This window comes from Melanerpes formicivorus, unplaced genomic scaffold (assembly GCF_026170545.1).
Source record: "Melanerpes formicivorus ecotype bairdi unplaced genomic scaffold, bMelFor1.0.p_v2 SCAF_8, whole genome shotgun sequence".
Taxonomy (NCBI): domain Eukaryota; kingdom Metazoa; phylum Chordata; class Aves; order Piciformes; family Picidae; genus Melanerpes; species Melanerpes formicivorus.
The window spans coordinates 4,840,082-4,858,780 of NW_027142360.1; the positions used below are offsets into that span (position 1 = coordinate 4,840,082).

General features: G+C 47.2%; 1 protein-coding gene across 1 annotated transcript in view; it reads left to right on the forward strand.

Annotated features, from left to right (window-relative positions):
- PTPRO (protein tyrosine phosphatase receptor type O) overlaps positions 1-18,699 on the forward strand; it is a 233,714-nt gene that overhangs the window by 120,104 nt on the left and 94,911 nt on the right. The window contains exon 2 of the mRNA XM_068141874.1: positions 9,400-9,673. Coding sequence (XP_067997975.1) covers positions 9,400-9,673 — 274 coding nt within the window. The remainder of the gene's footprint in view (positions 1-9,399; positions 9,674-18,699) is intronic.

The following is an 18,699-nucleotide window of genomic DNA, read 5'->3' on the forward strand; positions in this document are numbered from 1 at the left end:
GGGGGGGGGGGGACTGCAGGAATTTTGGCAAGCCAAGGGATCTCTGGCCCTTTGACTTTCAAAAGTAATTGAGATCTCAAATGAATCCATAGATAGTCTGTTGGAAAAAAGACATCCTGGCTTTCAGTCCTCCCATTTATGTACATGAAATTAAGTAAGATGAATCTGTGTGAGAATGAGTCATCATGTGATTTAGAAGGCAATTAACATTGTTGGCCACTGGAACAAAATGTATCTGGCTGTAGTAGAATCACTCACCATAGCAGCCAATATTTCATCCAAGAGGCCTGGCTACAGTGTTCAATATTGCCTTGTAGATCTTGCACTAATGTTACTTTTGACCACCATTACAAGGTAGGTCACCATAATGGCACTTTTGCCTTTAGAAGTAGGTCCTCATAGGTGTAAAATTTGCTCCTGGTTTGGGATTTCAGATGCTCACTGGGAAAACTCTGTGATACTCCAGGATTTACACTGGAAGAGCTGACAGGAATCAGATTTGTTCAGGGTGTTGGCTGCACTTGTCTAGCATTAGATCACATGCAGTTACCAGTAGTTTAATCCACAGAACAGCAGAACACTAACTCCTTGCACTTCTGATAATTGGGTTCTAGTCTAATGTCTTTCAGAGTGAGACATTCAGGAACAGTGTGGCCAGCAGGAGCAGGGAGGTCATTGTGCCCTGTACTTAGCGCTGGTTAGGCCATACCTTGAGTCCTGTGTCCAGTTCTGGGCTCCTCAGTTTAGGAAGGAGGTTGAGCTGCTGGAAGGTGTCCAGAGAAGGGCAACAAAGCTGGGGAGGGGTCTGGAGCACAGCCCTGTGAGGAGAGGCTGAGGGAGCTGGGGTTGCTTAGCCTGGAGCAGGCTCTGGGGAGACCTTATTGCTCTCTACAGCTACCTGAAGGGAGATTGTAGCCAGGTGGGGGTTGGTCTCTTCTCCCAGGCGACCAGCACCAGAACAAGAGAACACAGTATCAAGTTGTGCCAGGGAAGGTTTGGGCTGGAGGTTAGGAAGAAATTCTTCATAGAAAGAGAGATTGGCCATTGGAATGTGCTGCCCAGGGAGGTGGTGGAGTCACCATCACTGGAGGTGTTTAAAAAGAGACTGGATGGGGTGGTTGGTTGCATGGTTTAGTTGATTAGATGGTGTTGGGTGATAGGTTGGACTCGATGATCTCAAAGGTCTCTTCCAACCTGGTTAATTCTATTCTATTCAAAAGCTAGAGTACATAAAATTGGTAGCTTATTTGCAACTTTGATCTCTTCCTTACATATGAAACTCCTACTGTTGTAAGGAAGTGAACTGAGGATATAGGCTTCTGAAAAGAAGACTCTGAGCTCTGCTACACACTGCTTATTTTGCTATTACTCTTTGAATACCTTTTAATTGACATTCATATCTCCTTACCTCCCCCTCCTCTTTATTTTAGCTAGGACCTGATTATTGGTTGGAAATTCCACTAGCATGACTCATCCCTGTGCTGGAAATGGCATCATGTTGTGGGATTTAGTTCCCCCCCTCTGCTTCCCCTTCCCACTTTTTTTTTCCCTAAGTGCTTTCTCGTGGCACGAGCTTGCAATAACAAACTAGGCAGGAAGTTGGAGCTAATCATTTGGTTCTGAATGCACAAGCCATGCCAAATTTCCCCACAGGCACCAAACAGCCGCTCAAGCTGTGACACCAGCAAATTAAATCCTGGGGGCAGCTGACCAGAAGTAATGAAATGTGTATTTACCATACTGATGCTGTCAGTCCTAAGACACGCTGGCTTTACAATCTAGTTAAGTGGGGCACGTTTGTCACTTCCAGCAGTGACAGCGCTCAGGTTTCTCCCTAGCCACCTTCTTGAAAAAAACAGAAGCCCAGAGATGGTTGGCAACCCTCACCTCATGCAACATAAAGAACAGGATGCCCAGAAATGATCTGTTCTTTTAAAACACAGCCAAAGTGAAATCCATATCCTAAAGGAGAGCAGTGATCTCATCTGGTGACATGTTGTTAATTGCCAAGCCTTTCTATTCATTCCTCCTCTGCCATTTCATTCTATAAACCAAACCTCTGAGCTGAATGAAAGGTGAGTTCTTCAGGAGATCAGATGTACAGAAAAGAAGCTGAGAGAGCTGGGGCTGCTTGTTCTGGAGAAAAAAAAGACTGAGAGGGGATTTAATAAATGTTTATAAACATGTGAGGGCTGGGGATCAAGAGGGAGGGGACAGGCTCTGCTCAGTTGCACCCTGTGATAGGACAAGGGGCAATGGATATAAACTACAGCACAGGAGGTTCCACCTCAACATGAGGAGGAACTTCTTCATTGTGAGGGTCACAGAGCACTGGAACAGGCTGCCCAGAGAGGTTGGGGAGTCTCCTTCTCTGGAGACTTTCAAGACCCACCTGGATGCATTCCTGTGTGACCTGTGCTAGATTTTATGGTCCTGCTCTGGCCAGGGGGGGTGGAATTGGTGATCTTTGGAGCTCCCTTCCAACCCTTAACATCCTGTGATCCTGTGATAAAAATCATTTCAGGAGCCGATGGATAATAAATCCCAGATACCTCCCACCAACCGTGTGTCTTGTGCACTCAGCAGTTTAAAAGCTTGGGCATGTACAAGTGTGTGGCAGAGGGACACACAATCACTGAAAATAATAGGTACCACTCAAGAAAGGGATCTGTTATGGAGGTGTGCCCCAGCATGAGCCACACAGCTGCTAAAGAGGTGTCACTCAAAGAATGCCTGTGCATCATGGCAGGAGTGGTTCAAAAGCATGTGGACACAGGCAACCCAAAAAAGGGAGGCTGTCATTCCACAGTCCCCACATGCTGCAGAGATGCCTACAACTCAGAAAAAGTTATTTCCCCCCAAGTAGATAACAGACTCATAGAATGGTCTGGGTCGGAAGAGACCTCCAAAGGTCACCCAGTCCAAACCCCTCTGCAGTCAGCAGGGGCATCCTCAGCTAGATCAAGATGCCCAGAGCCCTGTCGAGCCTCCCCTTGAATATCTCCAGGGATGGGGCCTCAACCACCTCCGTGGGCAGTGTTCCACTACCTTCATAGTAAAGAATTTGTTCCTAACATCTAATCTAAATCTGCTCTTCTCTCGTTTGAAGCCATTGCCCCTTGCTGTCACTGCAGGTCTTTGTAAACAGTCCCTCCCCAGCCTTCTTGCAGGCCCCCTTCAGGTACTGGAAGGTTGCTACTAGGTGTCCCCAGAGCCTCCTCTTCTCCAGGCTGGACACCCCCAGCTCCCTCAGCCTGTCCTCATAGCAGAGGTGCTCCAAACCCCTGATCATTTTTGTGGCCCTCCTTTGGACCTGCTCCATCAGGTCCATGTCCTTCCTGTGCTGAGGGCTCCAGACCTGTTTGCAGTACTCCAGGCAAGGTCTCACCAGAGCAAAGTGGCAGAGTCACCTCAAATGATCTGCTGGCAACACATCTTTTGATGCAGCCCTGAGAGGTTTCTATGTATTTAGCTATCAGAGGCATCTTATGCTAACTGTGAGTGGATCATTTGCTGAATGGTACTTGCTATGAATTCAAGAAAACATTGCAAGGGGGAAAAAATGTATTGTCTTCAAAATGGGTAATACAATACCCACAGAATAATCAAATAAACCCACACCATATATGAGCAATCTCTGATGTAATTATATCCTAGGAATATCTAGAACTCTGCAATTATATGCTTAATTTCCAGCTGTACTTGATTAACATCACTTACTGTTTATAATACCACCAAATACAAGCAACTTGCTTTGAATTGTTTGCTGGCATATAAATTTGTTGAGCTCTTTTGCCTGGCTTTTTATAGCAAGGTAGGCACAAGTGAGTTAATACCATCCAACTCAGCAGCAAAGCCAAGGGAAGGCTAGAGCAATTTTAGAGGCAACACCAGTCCCTTTCTTCCAGTGAAGCATCAAATACAAGTCTCTGAAAGGTCAAAACCGACTGATTTGTACAGCATCATCCCAGAATCACATCTTGTTAGAGGTTGGAAGGGACCTCCAGAGATCATTGAGTCCACCCCTCATGCCAAAACCAGGATCACCCAGGGTAGTCCATGCAGGAATGCATCCAGGTGGGTTTTGAAAGTCTCCAGAGGAGACTGCACAACCTCTCTGGGCAGCCTGCTTTCTCCTCATGTTGAACTGAAACCTTCTATGCTCAAGTTTGTATTCATTGGTCCTTGTCTTATTACTGAGCAACACTGAAAAGAGCTTGGCCCCCTCTACTTGACACCCACCCCTCAGATATTGATAGACATTAATCAGATCCCCTCTCAGTTTTCTCTTCTCAAGACTGAACAGCCCTAGGGCTCTCAGTCTTTCTTCACAGAGAAGATGCTCAAGTCCCCTAATCATACATGCACATCAAGCTTAATGTGGAGAAATAACTCTGCTGAATCAGGTCTTCCTTTCCTTAATTGGAGGACAGCCATGCTCTCTGTGGTACAACAGCACACCTGCTTCTGGAATGCCAGTCCTTTCTTCTCCTGTCTTCCCACATCAGGGAGAGCTGAAATAGGAGTCATTCCACATTTCCTTGCTGCAAGGAGAATGGGGAGGAGAAATGATAAGAGAATCTCTACTTGCTTTTGACAAGATCTAAGCATCATCCCCAGCTAAAGGTTAAATCTATGTGGATCCAAATGCTGGATCAGGACTTAATGTAAAATGTAGACACTTGAGATGTGGTGTTTTGATGTACTCAGGGGTAAGCTTGCTGAATTCAGCTGAGGCAAAGGAAAACACATGGAAACTTTTGCACAATTGTAGCCTGACATTGTAAACTCTTTGGAGCAATCACTTTGCCATCTGTGAAAAATCACCCAGACTTCCACACCAAAGTATTCATCCATTGATAACATTGGCTGGTATCATTTTAGCAAGTGAAGAGTCATTCATTATAAGCCTCAGCTCAGCAATTAAAGTTGCATTGCTTCTGGTTTTAAACTCAGTCTTGCAACTGTCTAGACTGGTTATCCTACTTGGGCTGGACTTACTGTGTGCTTAACATGTTTTCTCATGGGTCCAGAGGAGTGGGTTTGCTTAGATCCTTCTCAAGCCTATAGTTTTCCCTATAGGGTAGTGTGACATTGGATACACTGAAATCTTGAAGCTAACGATATGTATGTGTGGTGGTTTGAGCCAACTGGGACTTCAGAGCTCAGATGGGAGCCAGGCTGAGAATCCCTCCCCTGCTCCCCCCTCCTCTTTTCCAAAAGAGAGGGGGAAAAAAAAGAAAGGAGCAAAATCCACCAGGAAATAATTTGGACTCAGCTTGGAAGTATCACAGTATCACAGTATCACTTAGGTTGGAAAGGACCTCGAGGATCATCGAGTCCAACCTGACACCGCAGACCCCATGACTAGACCATGGCACCAAGTGCCACGTCCAATCTCCCCTTGAACGCCTCCAGGGTCGATGACTCAACCACCTCCCTGGGCAACCCATTCCAATGCCGAATGACTCGCTCGGTGAAGAACTTCCTCCTCACCTCGAGTCTGAACCTCCCCTGGTGCAGCTTGAGACTGTGTCCCCTTGTTCTGGTGCTGGTTGCCTGGGAGAAGAGGCCAACTCCCTCCTGGCTACAACCACCCTTCAGGTAGTTGTAGAGGGCAATGAGGTCACCCCTGAGCCTCCTCTTCTCCAGGCTAAACAATCCCAGCTCCCTCAGCCTCTCCTCATAGGGCTTGTGTTCAAGGCCTCTCACCAGCCTTGTTGCCCTTCTCTGGACACGCTCAAGTGTCTCAATGTCCTTCTTAAACTGAGGAGCCCAGAACTGGACACAGCACTCAAGGTGCGGCCTAACCAGAGCAGAGTACAGGGGCACTATGACCTCCCTGCTCCTGCTGGCCACACTATTCCTAATGCAGGCCAGAATGCTATTGGCCCTCCTGGCCACCTGAGCACACTGCTGGCTCATATTCAGGTGGCTGTCAATCAGCACACCCAGGTCCCTCTCTGTCTGGGAGCTCTCCAGCCACTCCGACCCCAGCCTATAGTTCTGCATGGGATTGTCATAGCCAAAGTGCAGCACTCGGCACTTGGACTTGTTGAAAGCCATCCCATTGGACTCGGCCCATCTTTCCAGTCAGTCGAGGTCCCTCTGCAGAGCCTTTCTACCCTCTAATTGACTAACATCTGCCCCTAACTTTGTGTCATCTGCAAACTTGCTGATGACTGACTCTACCCCTTCATCCAGATCATCAACGAATATGTTGAAGAGGACAGGGCCCAGCACTGATCCCTGGGGGACACCACTGGTGACTGGCCTCCAGCTGGATGCGGCACCGTTCACGACCACTCTCTGGGCCCGGCCCTCCAGCCAGTTCCTAACCCAGCACAGAGTGTAGTGGTCCAATCCACGGGCTGACAGCTTAGTCAGCAGTTTGCTGTGGGGGACGGTGTCAAAGGCCTTGCTGAAGTCTAGGTAGACCACATCCACAGGCCTCCCCACATCCACCAGGCGGGTCACCTGATCATAGAAAGAGATCAGGTTGGAGAGGCAGGATCTGCCCTTCCTGAATCCATGTTGGCTGGACCTGAGCCCTTGGCCATCCTTCAGGTGCGCAGTTATTGCCGCCAGGATAATCTGCTCCATCACTTTCCCTGGCACTGAGGTCAGGCTGACTGGCCTGTAGTTTCCAGGTTCCTCCATCCGACCCTTCTTGTGGATGGGGACCACGTTGGCCAGTTTCCAGTCATCTGGGACCTCACCAGTGAGCCAGGACTGGAGGAAAATGATGGAGAGAGGTAAAGAATTTTCTTCAGACAGTGTGTGTGTGTGTGTGTATGTATATATATATAACCATAACAGGTAGGGTTCACAAGGGTAAGGAACAAGGATGTATGGAAGAAACAAAAATATGAAATACAAAACCAGTCCTTTGCAAAGGCAGAGATGTAGAAGGGAGGACCACGTGGCAGAGAAGAAGGGAACCAGAAGACACCAGCAGTCCTTGTCCAGGTGAAGGCAGGGGCCAAGAGACCTAATGGCTGCAGTCTCCTCCATTTTATAGCCTTGCTGGGCAGGGAGGGGGAGTGGAACAGACTAATTTAGTTTCTGAGGGGGAAATCCCCCTGCAGGGAGGGCAATGCTCTCACAAGCTCTCCCTGCCCTGCTTCCAGGATGGGCATTAACCCATCACAGTACGTAAAGGCAAACTACTGCTATCTAAAATCTTATAGTCCTAGAACCAATTCTTTGCTCTTGGGTTGGGTTTTTTGGGGGTTGTTCAGGGTGGGGTTTTAATGCCAGGACTTGCCAAGACTGTATGTATGAATTACAAACAAGGAGCTTGGCTCCAGCACCTTAAATCTAAAAAAAAAGATGCTCATGGAAGACTCTCCACTCTACAAAACTATAAGAAGACAGGAGGTAACCAAGATGCTAGAACTGATCTCTGAAGGAAGTGTCTAGCTCTTTGGTACAGGAACAACCTCACTGAATAAATTGCAAACTAGCCAGGGCTGCCAACCCTAGCCTCCAAATGGAGCTCTCAGCCTGTGAAATATGAAGGAGAGAAAGACACTGTGAAGCTGGGGACTGAAAATAGCAAGTATTACAGTTTGCACTGGAGGTGAAAAACATTCAAAGCAACACTGTGGCCTAGTAAACAAAAAGGCAGCACATACTGTAAGCTTTAGCTTTTCCTTCTCATTAATTCCCAGGAATCTGTTTTGAAATTCCTGTAGAGTAGGAGTGCTTCTTGCTGACTGCTGGTTTGCACTTCATAAAAAGAGAAGTCTTTTCAGCTGGCACTGACTTAACAAACTGATGATATATGAAAACAAGGTTAAATGGCTCCTTTCTCTCTGCTACTGGCTGAAGGAATACTGAACATGAAATAGTGTAGCTTAGGGAATGAAAAGTGCCAACCAAAGCTTATCACCTGGCACAGGTGTATCTGGAGAAGCTTAGTCAGTGCCTAAAATTATTCTTCAGTTTCAGGCTTTCAGAATATATTGCACTGAAGAGTATATATATGATCCTGTTTCTGCAAGAATAAAGGACTCTTGATTTAATCATCTCTTGGAGGGGATTGAAATGATTTATGCTTTGTGGCTTTATTAGAAATTATCTTGCTCCAATACCCTTTATAATCTCACCCTTCCTCTGCTCTATTCCACCTTCCATCAAGAAAGAATGGTGGAGGCTTTGTTCTTCAGGATGCAAGGGACTGAGTAGCCAGAGCCTCAGAAAGCACACAGTGGGAACCAGCCTTTGCTACAGAGAGGCTGGCCTGAAACCAGATGCCTGTGGACTTTGGCTCTCTGTGAATTGTATTCTGAAAGAATTGCTGCTGTTTGATGTTCACTCTCTTAGAGAATATGAAATGTGACTTTATCAAAAATAAGAGGGAAACAGGTAAAAGTGAAGTAATATGGGGTCAGAGTGGCTGGAGAGCAGCCAGGCAGAAAGGGACCTGAGGGTACTGGTTGATAGTGGGCTGGGCATGAGCCAGCAGTGTGCCCAGGTGGCCAAGAAGGACAATGGCATCTTGGCCTGCATCACGAACAGTGTGGCCAGCAGGAGCAGGGAAGTCATTGTGCCCCTGTACACTGCACTGGTTAGGCCACACCTTGAGTCCTGTGTCCAGTTCTGGGCTCCTCAGTTTAAGAAAGACGTTGACTTTCTGGAATGTGTCCAGAGAAGGGCAGCAAAGCTGGGGAGGGATCTGGAGCACAGCCCTGTGAGGAGAGGCTGAGGAGCTGGGGTTGTTTAGCCTGGAGAAGAGGAGGCTCAGGGGAGACCTTACTGCCGTCTACAGCTACCTGTAGGGTGGTGGAATGGAATGGAATGGAATGGAATGGAATGGAATGGAATGGAATGGAATGGAATGGAATGGAAATTAACCAAGTTGGAAAAGAACTTCGACATCATCAAGTCCAACCTATCACCCGACACTATCCAATCAACTAAACCATGGCAACAAGTGCCTCATCAAGTCTCTTCTTAAACACCTCCAGTGATGGTGACTCCACCACCTCCCTGGGCAGCACATTCCAATGGCCAATCTCTCTTTCTATGAAGAGGTGGTTGTGGCCAGGTGGAGATCATTCTCTTCTCCCAGGCAACCTGTGACCGAACGAGCTGTTTCAAGCTGTGCCAGGAGAGGTTTAGGAAGTTAGGATGTTAGGAAGCTGGATGTTAGGAAGAAATTCTTCACAGAAAGAGAGATTTGCCATTGTAATGGGCTGTCCAGGGAGGTAGTGGAGTCACCATCATTGGAAGTGCTAAGAGACTGGATGAGGCACTTAGTGCCATGGTTTAGTTGATTAGATGGTGTTGGATGCTATGTTGAACCTGATGATCTCTGAGGTCTTCTCCAAGCTGGTTAATTCTGTATTCTGTAATATGCTTTACTTTAGCAAAATCTTTACTCTTGTCTTGCAGAATGCAGAACCTTTCCACGTTACTGTCCAAGAAGACAACTGCATCATTGTCTCCCTGGAAGCATCTGATGTGGTGACCTCATCTTCTGTATATGTCGTGAAGATCGCAGGAGAATCTAAGAACTACTTTTTCCAGTTCGAAGAATTCAATAGCACTTTACCTGCCCCTGTGGTTTTCAATGCCAAATACCATGGCCTATATTACATAGTAACTCTGTTGGTCGTGAACTCAAATATGGTTTCCAAGTCAGCAAGATCAGTCACTGTGTTAACCAGTAAGTAATTCCTTGTTCTTATTTCCTTCCGTTGCTTCTCTCTGTGTGTGGGTTTTGTTTTAGCTTTCCCCAGAAATTCTTGTGAAGAAGGTTGGGTTGGGTTGGATTGGGTTTTTTTTTTTTTGTTCCAGTGTATCCTCTGTGTGTGTAGGATGAATTCTTGTGTGAAAACAGTAGAGTAGATGTGTTGAGAAAACTTGTGAGTGAAAATTCACAAGGTCTGGGCAGGAAGAAAGGAGCAGAATTGGTCTTTCCCCCAGTGACCCTTTCTGAACGCTGCCTGGAGAGGTTTAACACATTGAAATAAGTGTGATGGTGATGGATGCACCTCCTTTCCAGATGTCCATCCTAAACATTTTAAACAGGAGTCCCCAAAAAAATACAGTAAAAGGCATAAAAGGTGTTGATGGCCATTCCAGTGTAGGTGCTCCTGTTACATGCTGAGGTATACCCTGTTTTAAATGCTCTAACAATGTCCTTTGATGGTGAATTTATTGCAGCAGTAGTAGAACTGGAAAGCAGATAGTAGTCCCCAGACACATGCACTTCTGCCATCACAGCTGAAGAGTTTTGTGATGGAGACCAGATTTGTAGTAGTCTGCCTCTTACTGCCTCCAGGTGCATTGATCCTGGGGACGAGGTGTGATTTCCTTTGCTTCATGCAAAGCACCACAGATTCCTGTGTGATTCCTGCCATATTTCTGGCTCTGCTGTTGCTCCAGAACTCTTTCCATATGCCAGCCTGAAAACAAGTTGTAGAATATGAGGTGATTTCTTCATCTGGAGAACAGAGTCACTGAATGACAGAAGAAAAAAAAAAAAAACTTAATATTTGGATGGAACAAAACCCTTTTCCTGATTTTATGTTAATTTGTGTGCAAAATGGCACCTGAAATCGATGGAGAATTTTAGCTGGCTAGCAGGTGAGGAGTGGTTATGATTTTGTGTGCTTGTATTATTCTGCCAATAAGGAAATGCCACCCAGTGTAATAGCTGCCCAGGGAGGTGGTGGAGTCTCCATCACTGGAAGTGATTAAAAAGAGACTGGATGAGGCCCTTAGTGCCATGGTTTAGTTGAATAGATGGTGCTGGGTGATAGGTTGGACTCAATGATCTCAAAGGTCTGTTCCAACCTGGTTAATTCTGTATTCTGTAACAGTTTAGGCTGGATGTTAGGAAGAAGTTCTTCATAGAAAGTCTCTTCTCCAGGCAACCACCAACACAACAAGAGGACACAGGCTCAAGCTGTGGCAGGGGAGGTTTAGTCTGGATGGTAGGAAGAAGTTCTTCACAGAAAGAGAGATTGGCCATTGGAATGTGCTGCCCAGGGAGGTGGTGGAGTCACCATCACTGCAGGTGTTTAGGAAGAGACTTGATGGGGTGTTTGGTGCAAAGGTTTAGTTGACTAGATGGTGTTGGGTGATAGGCTGGATTTGATGATCTCTGAGGCCTTTTCCAACCTGGTTAATTCTATTCTATTCTATTCTATTCTATTCTATTCTATTCTATTCTATTCTATTCTATTCTATTCTATTCTATTCTATTCTCATTACAGTAGCTTCATAGATTACCAAGTGAGGTGTTTGAAACCTAGAAGCAACCAGATTTTGCATCATCTCTATATGATGCACCCTTCCCTTGTGTGTTGAGGTTGTGCCCTGAAGGGGTCAGGAAGGGTCTCGTGGGAAAAGTGTCACAGAATCATAGAATCATAAGACCTCAAAGATCATTGAGTCCAACCTGTCACTCAAGACCTCATGACTAACTAAGGCATGGCTTCAAGTGCCATGTCCAATCCCATCTTGAACATCTCCAGGGATGGTGACTCCACCACCTCCCTGGGCAGCACATTCCAATGGGCAATCTCTCGGTGAAGAACTTTCTCCTCACCTCAAGCCTAAACTTCCCCTGGTGCAGCTTGAGACTGTGTCCTCTTGTTCTGGTGCTGGTTGCCTGGAAGAAGAGACCAACCCCCACCCCTCTACAACCTCCCTTCAGGTAGTTGTAGAGAGCAATAAGGTCTCCCCTGAGCCTCCTCTTCTCCAGGCTGAGCAACCCCAGCTCCCTCAGCCTCTCCTCACAGGGCTGTGCTCGAGGCCTCTCCCCAGCCTCATTTCCCTTCTCTGGACATGTTCAAGTGTCTCAATGTCCTACTTAAACTGAGGAGCCCAGAACCGGACACAGGACTCAAGGTGTGGCCTAAACAGTGCTGAGTACAGGGGCAGAATGACTTCCCTGCTCCTGCTGGCAACATCGTTCCTGATCCTGGCCCCCTGGTGTTGCAAGTCTTTCCTAAGCTGTTTGTGTAGGAGCATCTCTGCATAGTGAGCAATTTAAAGGTTCAAAGGCAGATTGAATTTCCTTTTTTTATTTTTCAAATGACTGCTTTAACCCTGCAGACTAAATAGCAATTCTAATCCAATTTTCTGTTTTATGGTTTGTTTATTTCCTTTAAAAAAATATTTGACCTATTGGCTCTCATATAAAACTGGGAGAGAAAATGCCTCAGTGTGCATATCCAGTGGCTTTTGAATGCTGCCCTTGTAGCTGTGCAGCAGGGCTCACTGCTATTTAATTTCCAGAGCCCACAAGGGTTGCTGGTAGCAGCACATGGTGTGATCCAGATGGCAGGTGGAGTACACACTCCTGTGCAGGTGATCTCTGAAGGAGAAAGGGAGCCAGTGTCACTCTGCCCATCAAAGCCAACCCTAGACTTTCCATTTCTGGCTCAGGAGGTTTCCACAAGGTGTTCCCAAAAGAGCAGGAGGCTGATGGCTCCAAGGGGCATATTCCATGTAACTTTCCCTCCTCCAAGGCTGGTCAATGCCCTTCCCAATGGGAAGGAGCCCTCCCCTTTCCACCACCTGTCTTTTGAGGCAGTACTGGCAACACCTCAGGGTTTCCTGCTGTGGCCTCTGATGCTAACCCAAACCTTGGAAGGACCAGTGATTCTGGCAGCTGGCCAGTGCTGCAGAGGGAAGGAAAGACCCATGGCTTTGGCTGTCATCCAGCACTGCTTGGGGAGCTCCTGTAGCAAAAAGGGAATAGTGAGCTTCACTGGGGTTTGTCTCTACAGAAGGACACCCTGACCCATGGAAAAGAAAGGGCATTCCTAGAAGCAGCACTGAAAGATGCTGCACAGAGTACTGAGAGTAAGCTGTGTGTTTGTGAGCTTCATAAGGGAGAGAGCCCAATCCCCTTCCTCATATTTTCTGTCAGGCAGGAAGCTGAGTGCTTGCTCTCAGGTGGTAGCCTCATCTACTAACATAGCTCATTTTTGGCTCGAGGAATGAAAATAAATTTGTATTGGAAAGATAATGTGGCAGGCTGAGCTTTTAAATGTCTGTTTCAGTACAGTGCAGTTAGGCCACACCTTGAGTCCTGTGTCCAGTTCTGGGCCCCTCAAATTAAGAAAGATATTGAGACACTTGAAGGTGTCCAGAGAAGGGCAACGAGGCTGGGGAGAGGTCTGGAGCACAGCCCTGTGAGGAGAGGCTGAGGGACATGGAGTTGTTTAGCCTGGAGAAGAGGAGGCTCAGGGGAGACCTTCTTGCTGTCTACAACTACCTGAATGGAGGTTGTAGCCAGGTGGGGGTTGGTCTTTACTCCCAAGCAACCAGCACGAGAACAAGAGGACAAAATCTTAAGCTGTGCCAGGGGAAGTTTAGGCTGGAGGTGAGGAGAAAGTTCTTCCCAGAAAGAGTAATTGGCCATTGGAATGTGCTGCCCAGGGCAGTGGTGGAGTCACCATCCCTGGAGGTGTTCAAGAGGGGATTGAATGTGGCACTTGAAGCCATGGTTTAGTTGTCATGAGGTGTTGGGTGGTAGGTTGGACTTGATGATCTCTGAGGTATTTTCCAACCCTTTTGATTCTATGATTTTATGATTAAAACTCAGGTAGTGATCATTGGCTTCTCCTTCAAAACTGTGTGAGGTGAGAGTTGAATTCCCTTTTATTTTTTGATTCATTATTTTAATCTCCTTTTATTGGTGTTGCCCATTGCCTATTTTGCATCGTTCCTACTAGTTAACTTGATCTATTTGGCAGATAAAACTTAGGATGCACTCATATTTTTCTTGGTGCCTTATGCTCTCTCTGCCTGTTTAGCATTCCTAGTTTATTTTAACCATGCATCTGATTTATTCCATCTATATCTTATACACAGAAAATTGCTAAATTGCATCTAAGCCTCCAAGACCAAATTAATTCCTGTTCTAACTTCATTGGTATCAGGAGAGTTTTACCAAGGGCAGATTGACCCCATTCAGGGGAGACCTTATTGCAGCTACCTGAAGGGAGGTTGTAGCCAGGTGGGGGTTGGTCTCTTCTCCCAGACAACCAGCACCAGAACAAGAGCACACAGTCTCAAGCTGTGCCAGGGGAAGTTTAGGCTGGAGGTGAAGAGAAAGTTCTTCGTAGAAAGAGAGATTTGCCATTGGAATGTGCTGCCCATGGAGGTGGTGGAGTCACTGTCCCTGGAGGTGTTCAAAAAAGGATAGGATGTGGCACTTGGTGCCATGGTTTAGTAGTCATGAGGTGTTGGGTGACAGATTGGACTTGATGACCTCTGAGGTCTTTTCCCACTTTATTGATTCTATGATTAGGCTGCTACAAGATAAACCAGGCAGCATGGGCAGTGGTGCCAGTGAAGCCTTTCCCAAGATCATGCTTTGATGTTTCACAATAGATTTCTGGGTATCTCCTGATGTCTGCAGAGGAGTCCATGCAGGGAGGTGCAGTCTTTCAACCTTGCCATATGCTAGAGATCTGAGTTTCACACAGAGCAGTGTGTGTTCAAGTTGTGTGTGTCAACACAAGAGCAAGGTCCTTCAAAGAGATTTCCTACTTATAACTTCAGTGAGTCATGAAAGACCTCTGCTTTACAAGGGTATGTCTTGATGACATTTCCTTCCTCCTGTTCACATAGCTTTTCAGCATATTGGCAAGAAAAAAGGTATGTCTCTTGGTCAAAACTTCATCCCATTCATGTCAGAGAATACTTTTGGTTTAGAATTCAAAGGCTTCTGTCCAGGAAAAAAATAAAAAGGTTCCTCAAGAGAAATGTTATTTGAAAGCTAACAAAATATATACTTTCTACAGTATATGTATGCATAAATATGTACATATAAAATATAAATTCTCTTAGCATTAAATAAATATACATACATCACAGGATCACAGGATGTTAAGGGCTGGAAGGGATCTCTGGAGATCTTCAAGTCCAACCCCCCTGCCAGAGCAGAACCATAGAATCCAGCACAGGTCACACAGGAACACATCCAGACAGGGCTGGAAAATCTCCAGAGAAGGAGACTCCACAACCCCTCTGGGCTGCCTGATTCAGTGCTCTGTGACTCTTACAGTAAAGAAGTTCTTCCTCATGTTGAGGTGGAACTTCCTGTGCTGTAGTTTATATCCACTGCAGAGTTGGCAGAAGGAGCCAGGGAGCTGCACAGTTTCCCTATGTTCCATGAGGAGGTGGTTGGAACTCTCCTTAGCAACTTGGATCCCCACAAGTCCATGGGACCAGATGGGATTCATCCTAGGGTGCTGAGAGAGCTGGCAGATGAGCTGGCCAAGCCACTCTCCATAATTTTCCAGCAGTCCTGGCTCACTGGCGAGGTCCCAGAGGACTGGAAGCTGGCCAACGTGGTGCCCATCCATAAGAAGGGCCGGTTGGATGAGCCAGGGAATTATAGGCCTGACAGCCTGACCTCAGTGCCAGGCAAGATCATGGAACAGGTCATCCTGAGTGCAATAACATAGCACTTACAGGATGGCCAAGGGATCAGGCCTAGCCAGCATGGATTTAGGAAGGGCAGGTCCTGCCTGACCAACCTGATCTCCTTCTATGATCAGGTGACCCGCCTGGTGGATGTGGGGAGGCCTGTTGATGTAGTCTACCTGGACCTCAGCAAGGCCTTGGACACTGTCCCCCATAGCAAACTGCTGGCCAAGCTGTCAGCCCCTGGCTTGGACAGCAACACTCTGTGCTGGGTTAGGAACTGGCTGGAGGCTGAGCTCAGAGAGTGGTGGTGAATGGTGCCACAGCCAGCTGGCGGCCAGTCACTAGTGGTGTGCCCCAAGGATCAGTGCTGGGCCCTGTGGTCTTTAACATCTTTATTGATGATCTGGATGAGGGCATTGAGTCCATCATCAGTAAATTTGCTGACGACACCAAGCTGGGGGCAAGAGTTGATCTGCTGGAGGGTAGAGAGGCTCTGCAGAGAGACCTCGACAGGCTGGACAGATGGGCAGGGTCCAAGGGCAGGAGATTTAACATATCCAAGTGCCAGGTTCTGCACATTGGCCACAACAACCCCATGCAGTGCTACAGGCTGGGGTCAGAGTGGCTGGAGAGCAGCCAGGCAGAGAGGGACCTGGGGGTACTGGTTGATGGTAGGCTGAACATGAGCCAGCAGTGTGCCCAGGCAGCCAAGAGGGCCAATGGCATCCTGGCGGGCATCAGGAACAGTGTGACCAGCAGGAGCAGGGAGGTCATTCTGCCCCTGTGCACTGCACTGGTTAGGCCACACCTCGAGTACTGTGTCCAGTTCTGGGCCCCTCAGTTTAGGAAGGAGGTTGACTTGCTGGAACGAGTCCAGAGAAGAGTAACAAAGTTGATGAGGGGTTTGGGACACAAGCCCTATGAGGAAAGACTGAGGGAGCTGGGGTTGCTCAGCCTGGAGAAGAGGAGACTCAGGGGTGACCTTATCACTCTCTACAACTACCTGAAGGGAGGTTGTAGGCAGGCGGAGGTTGGTCTCTTCTCCCAGGCAGCCAGTACCAGAACAAGAGGACACAGTCTCAGGCTGCGCCAGGGGAGGTTCAGGTTGGATGTTAGGAAGAAGTTCTATACAGAGAGAGTGATTGTGCTATGGAATGGGCTGCCCGGGGAGGTGGTGGAGTCGCCGTCATTGGAGGTGTTCAGAAGGAGACTTGATGGGGTGCTTGGTGCCATGGGTTAGCTGTTTGGGTGGGTTGGATTGGTTGATGGGTTGGACGCGATGATCTTGAAGGTCTCTTCCAACCTGGTTTGGTTTATTCTAATTCTAATTCACTGCCCATTGTCCTATTCAAGGGTGCAACTGAGCAGAGCCTGTCCCCTCCCTCTTGACCCCCAGCTCTCAGATATTTATAGACATTGATCAAATCCCCTCTCAGGCTTCTCTTTTCCAGACTAACCAGCCCAAGGTCTTTCAGCCTTTCCTCATCAGGCAGTGCTCCAGTCCCTTCAACATCCTTGTAGCCCTGTGTTGGACTCTCTCAAGTATATTCCTGTCCCTCTTGAGCTGGGGAGCCCAGAACTGAATGCAATATTCCAGGTGGGGCTTCAATAGGACAGAGTAGAGGGGGAGGAGAATCTCCCTGGTTCTGCTGGACACACTCCTCTTAATGCACTCCAGCATCCCATTGGCCTTCCTGGCCAGCAGGGCACATTGTTTCCCATGGATAATTTGTTGTCCACCAGGACTCCCAGGTCCTTCTCCAGGGGGCTGCTCTCCAGCAGATCACCCCCTAACCTGTACTGGTGCAGTTTATTCTTTCTTCCCAGGTGCAGGACTCTGCACTTACCCTTGTTGAACCTCATTAGATTCCTCTCTGCCCAGCTCTCAGTCTGTCCAAGTCTTGCTGAATGCAGACACAGCCTTCAGGTGTCTCAGCCAAGCCTCCCAGTTTGGTATTGTCACTAAACTTGCTTAGCAGACACCCTGTCCCATCATCAATGCCATTGATAAAGATGTTTAATAGGATGTATGCTCCCATTTGAAGCTTTTTTGTTAACTTGGCTCTTCTCTGCTTGACTGATTGGAGTAATTTCAGAGCGTTCTCATGATGGCCAAAGCACCACAGACGCTAGAATTTCCTTGTTTGGGTTCTGTGGGCCAGATTGTTCTTATATAAAGTATGAGCTTTTTGTTGCAATATTTCTCCTCAGAGCTCAAAGGTTTTGTCATCTTGAGCACAATCCACACCTCTTCCTGAGCTAGAATGGTAGAAGGACAAGATAAACAGAGCACGTTCAACTATTAGATAGGAAACTTATAAATTAGAACCTGAGCACAGAATAGCATTTTGTTCTGATTCTGCAGCAAAGCTGCATGCAGCAAACTGGGCTCAGTACTTCACTGGAGGAGAATACCCAAAATCCTGACCTCTTCTTATTAAAAATCCCTGTGATAGTATTCACAAGAATAAGTGTATCAGTCTTGCCACCTTGACCAGATCTCTGCCAGTGCTGTTTTGTTGTGCCTGTCAAAATTACCTTCCTTCCAATTATTTCAAGCTCAGTTTCTTCTGCTCTTGTGGAGTTTTGGCTTTTCAGTGAGAGTGAAGTAGAGTAGAGTAGAGTAGAGTAGAGTAGAGTAGAGTAGAGTAGAGTAGAGTAGAATAGAATAGAATAGAATAGAATAGAATAGAATAGAATAGAATAGAATAGAATAGAATAGAATTAACCAGGTTGGAAAAGACCTCAGAGATCATCAAGTCCACCCTATCACCCAACACCATCAAATCAACTAAACCATGGCACCAAGTGCCTCATCCACTCCCCTCTTACACACCTCCAGTGATGGTGACTCGACTACCTCCCCGGGCAGCACATTCCAATGGCCAATCTCTCTTTCTGGGAAGAATTTCTTCCTAGCATCCAGCCTAAGCCTCCACTGGTGCAGCTTGAGACTGTGTCCTCTTGTTCTGGTGCTGCTTGCCTGGGACAAGAGACCAACTCCCACCTGGCTACAACCTCCTTTCAGGTATTTGTAGACAGCAAGAAGGTCTCCCCTGAGGCTCCTCTTCTCCAGGCTAATCAACAGCAGCTCCCTCAGCCTCTCCTCACAGGGCTGTGCTCCAAACCCTTCCCCAGCTTTGTTGCCCTTCTCTGGACACCTTCTAGCAGGTCAACATCTTTCCTAAACTGAGGGGCCCAGAACTGGACACAGGACTCAAGGTGTGGCCTAACCAGTGCTGAGTACAGGGGCAGAATGACTTCCCCGCTCCTCCTGGCCACATTATTGCTGATGCA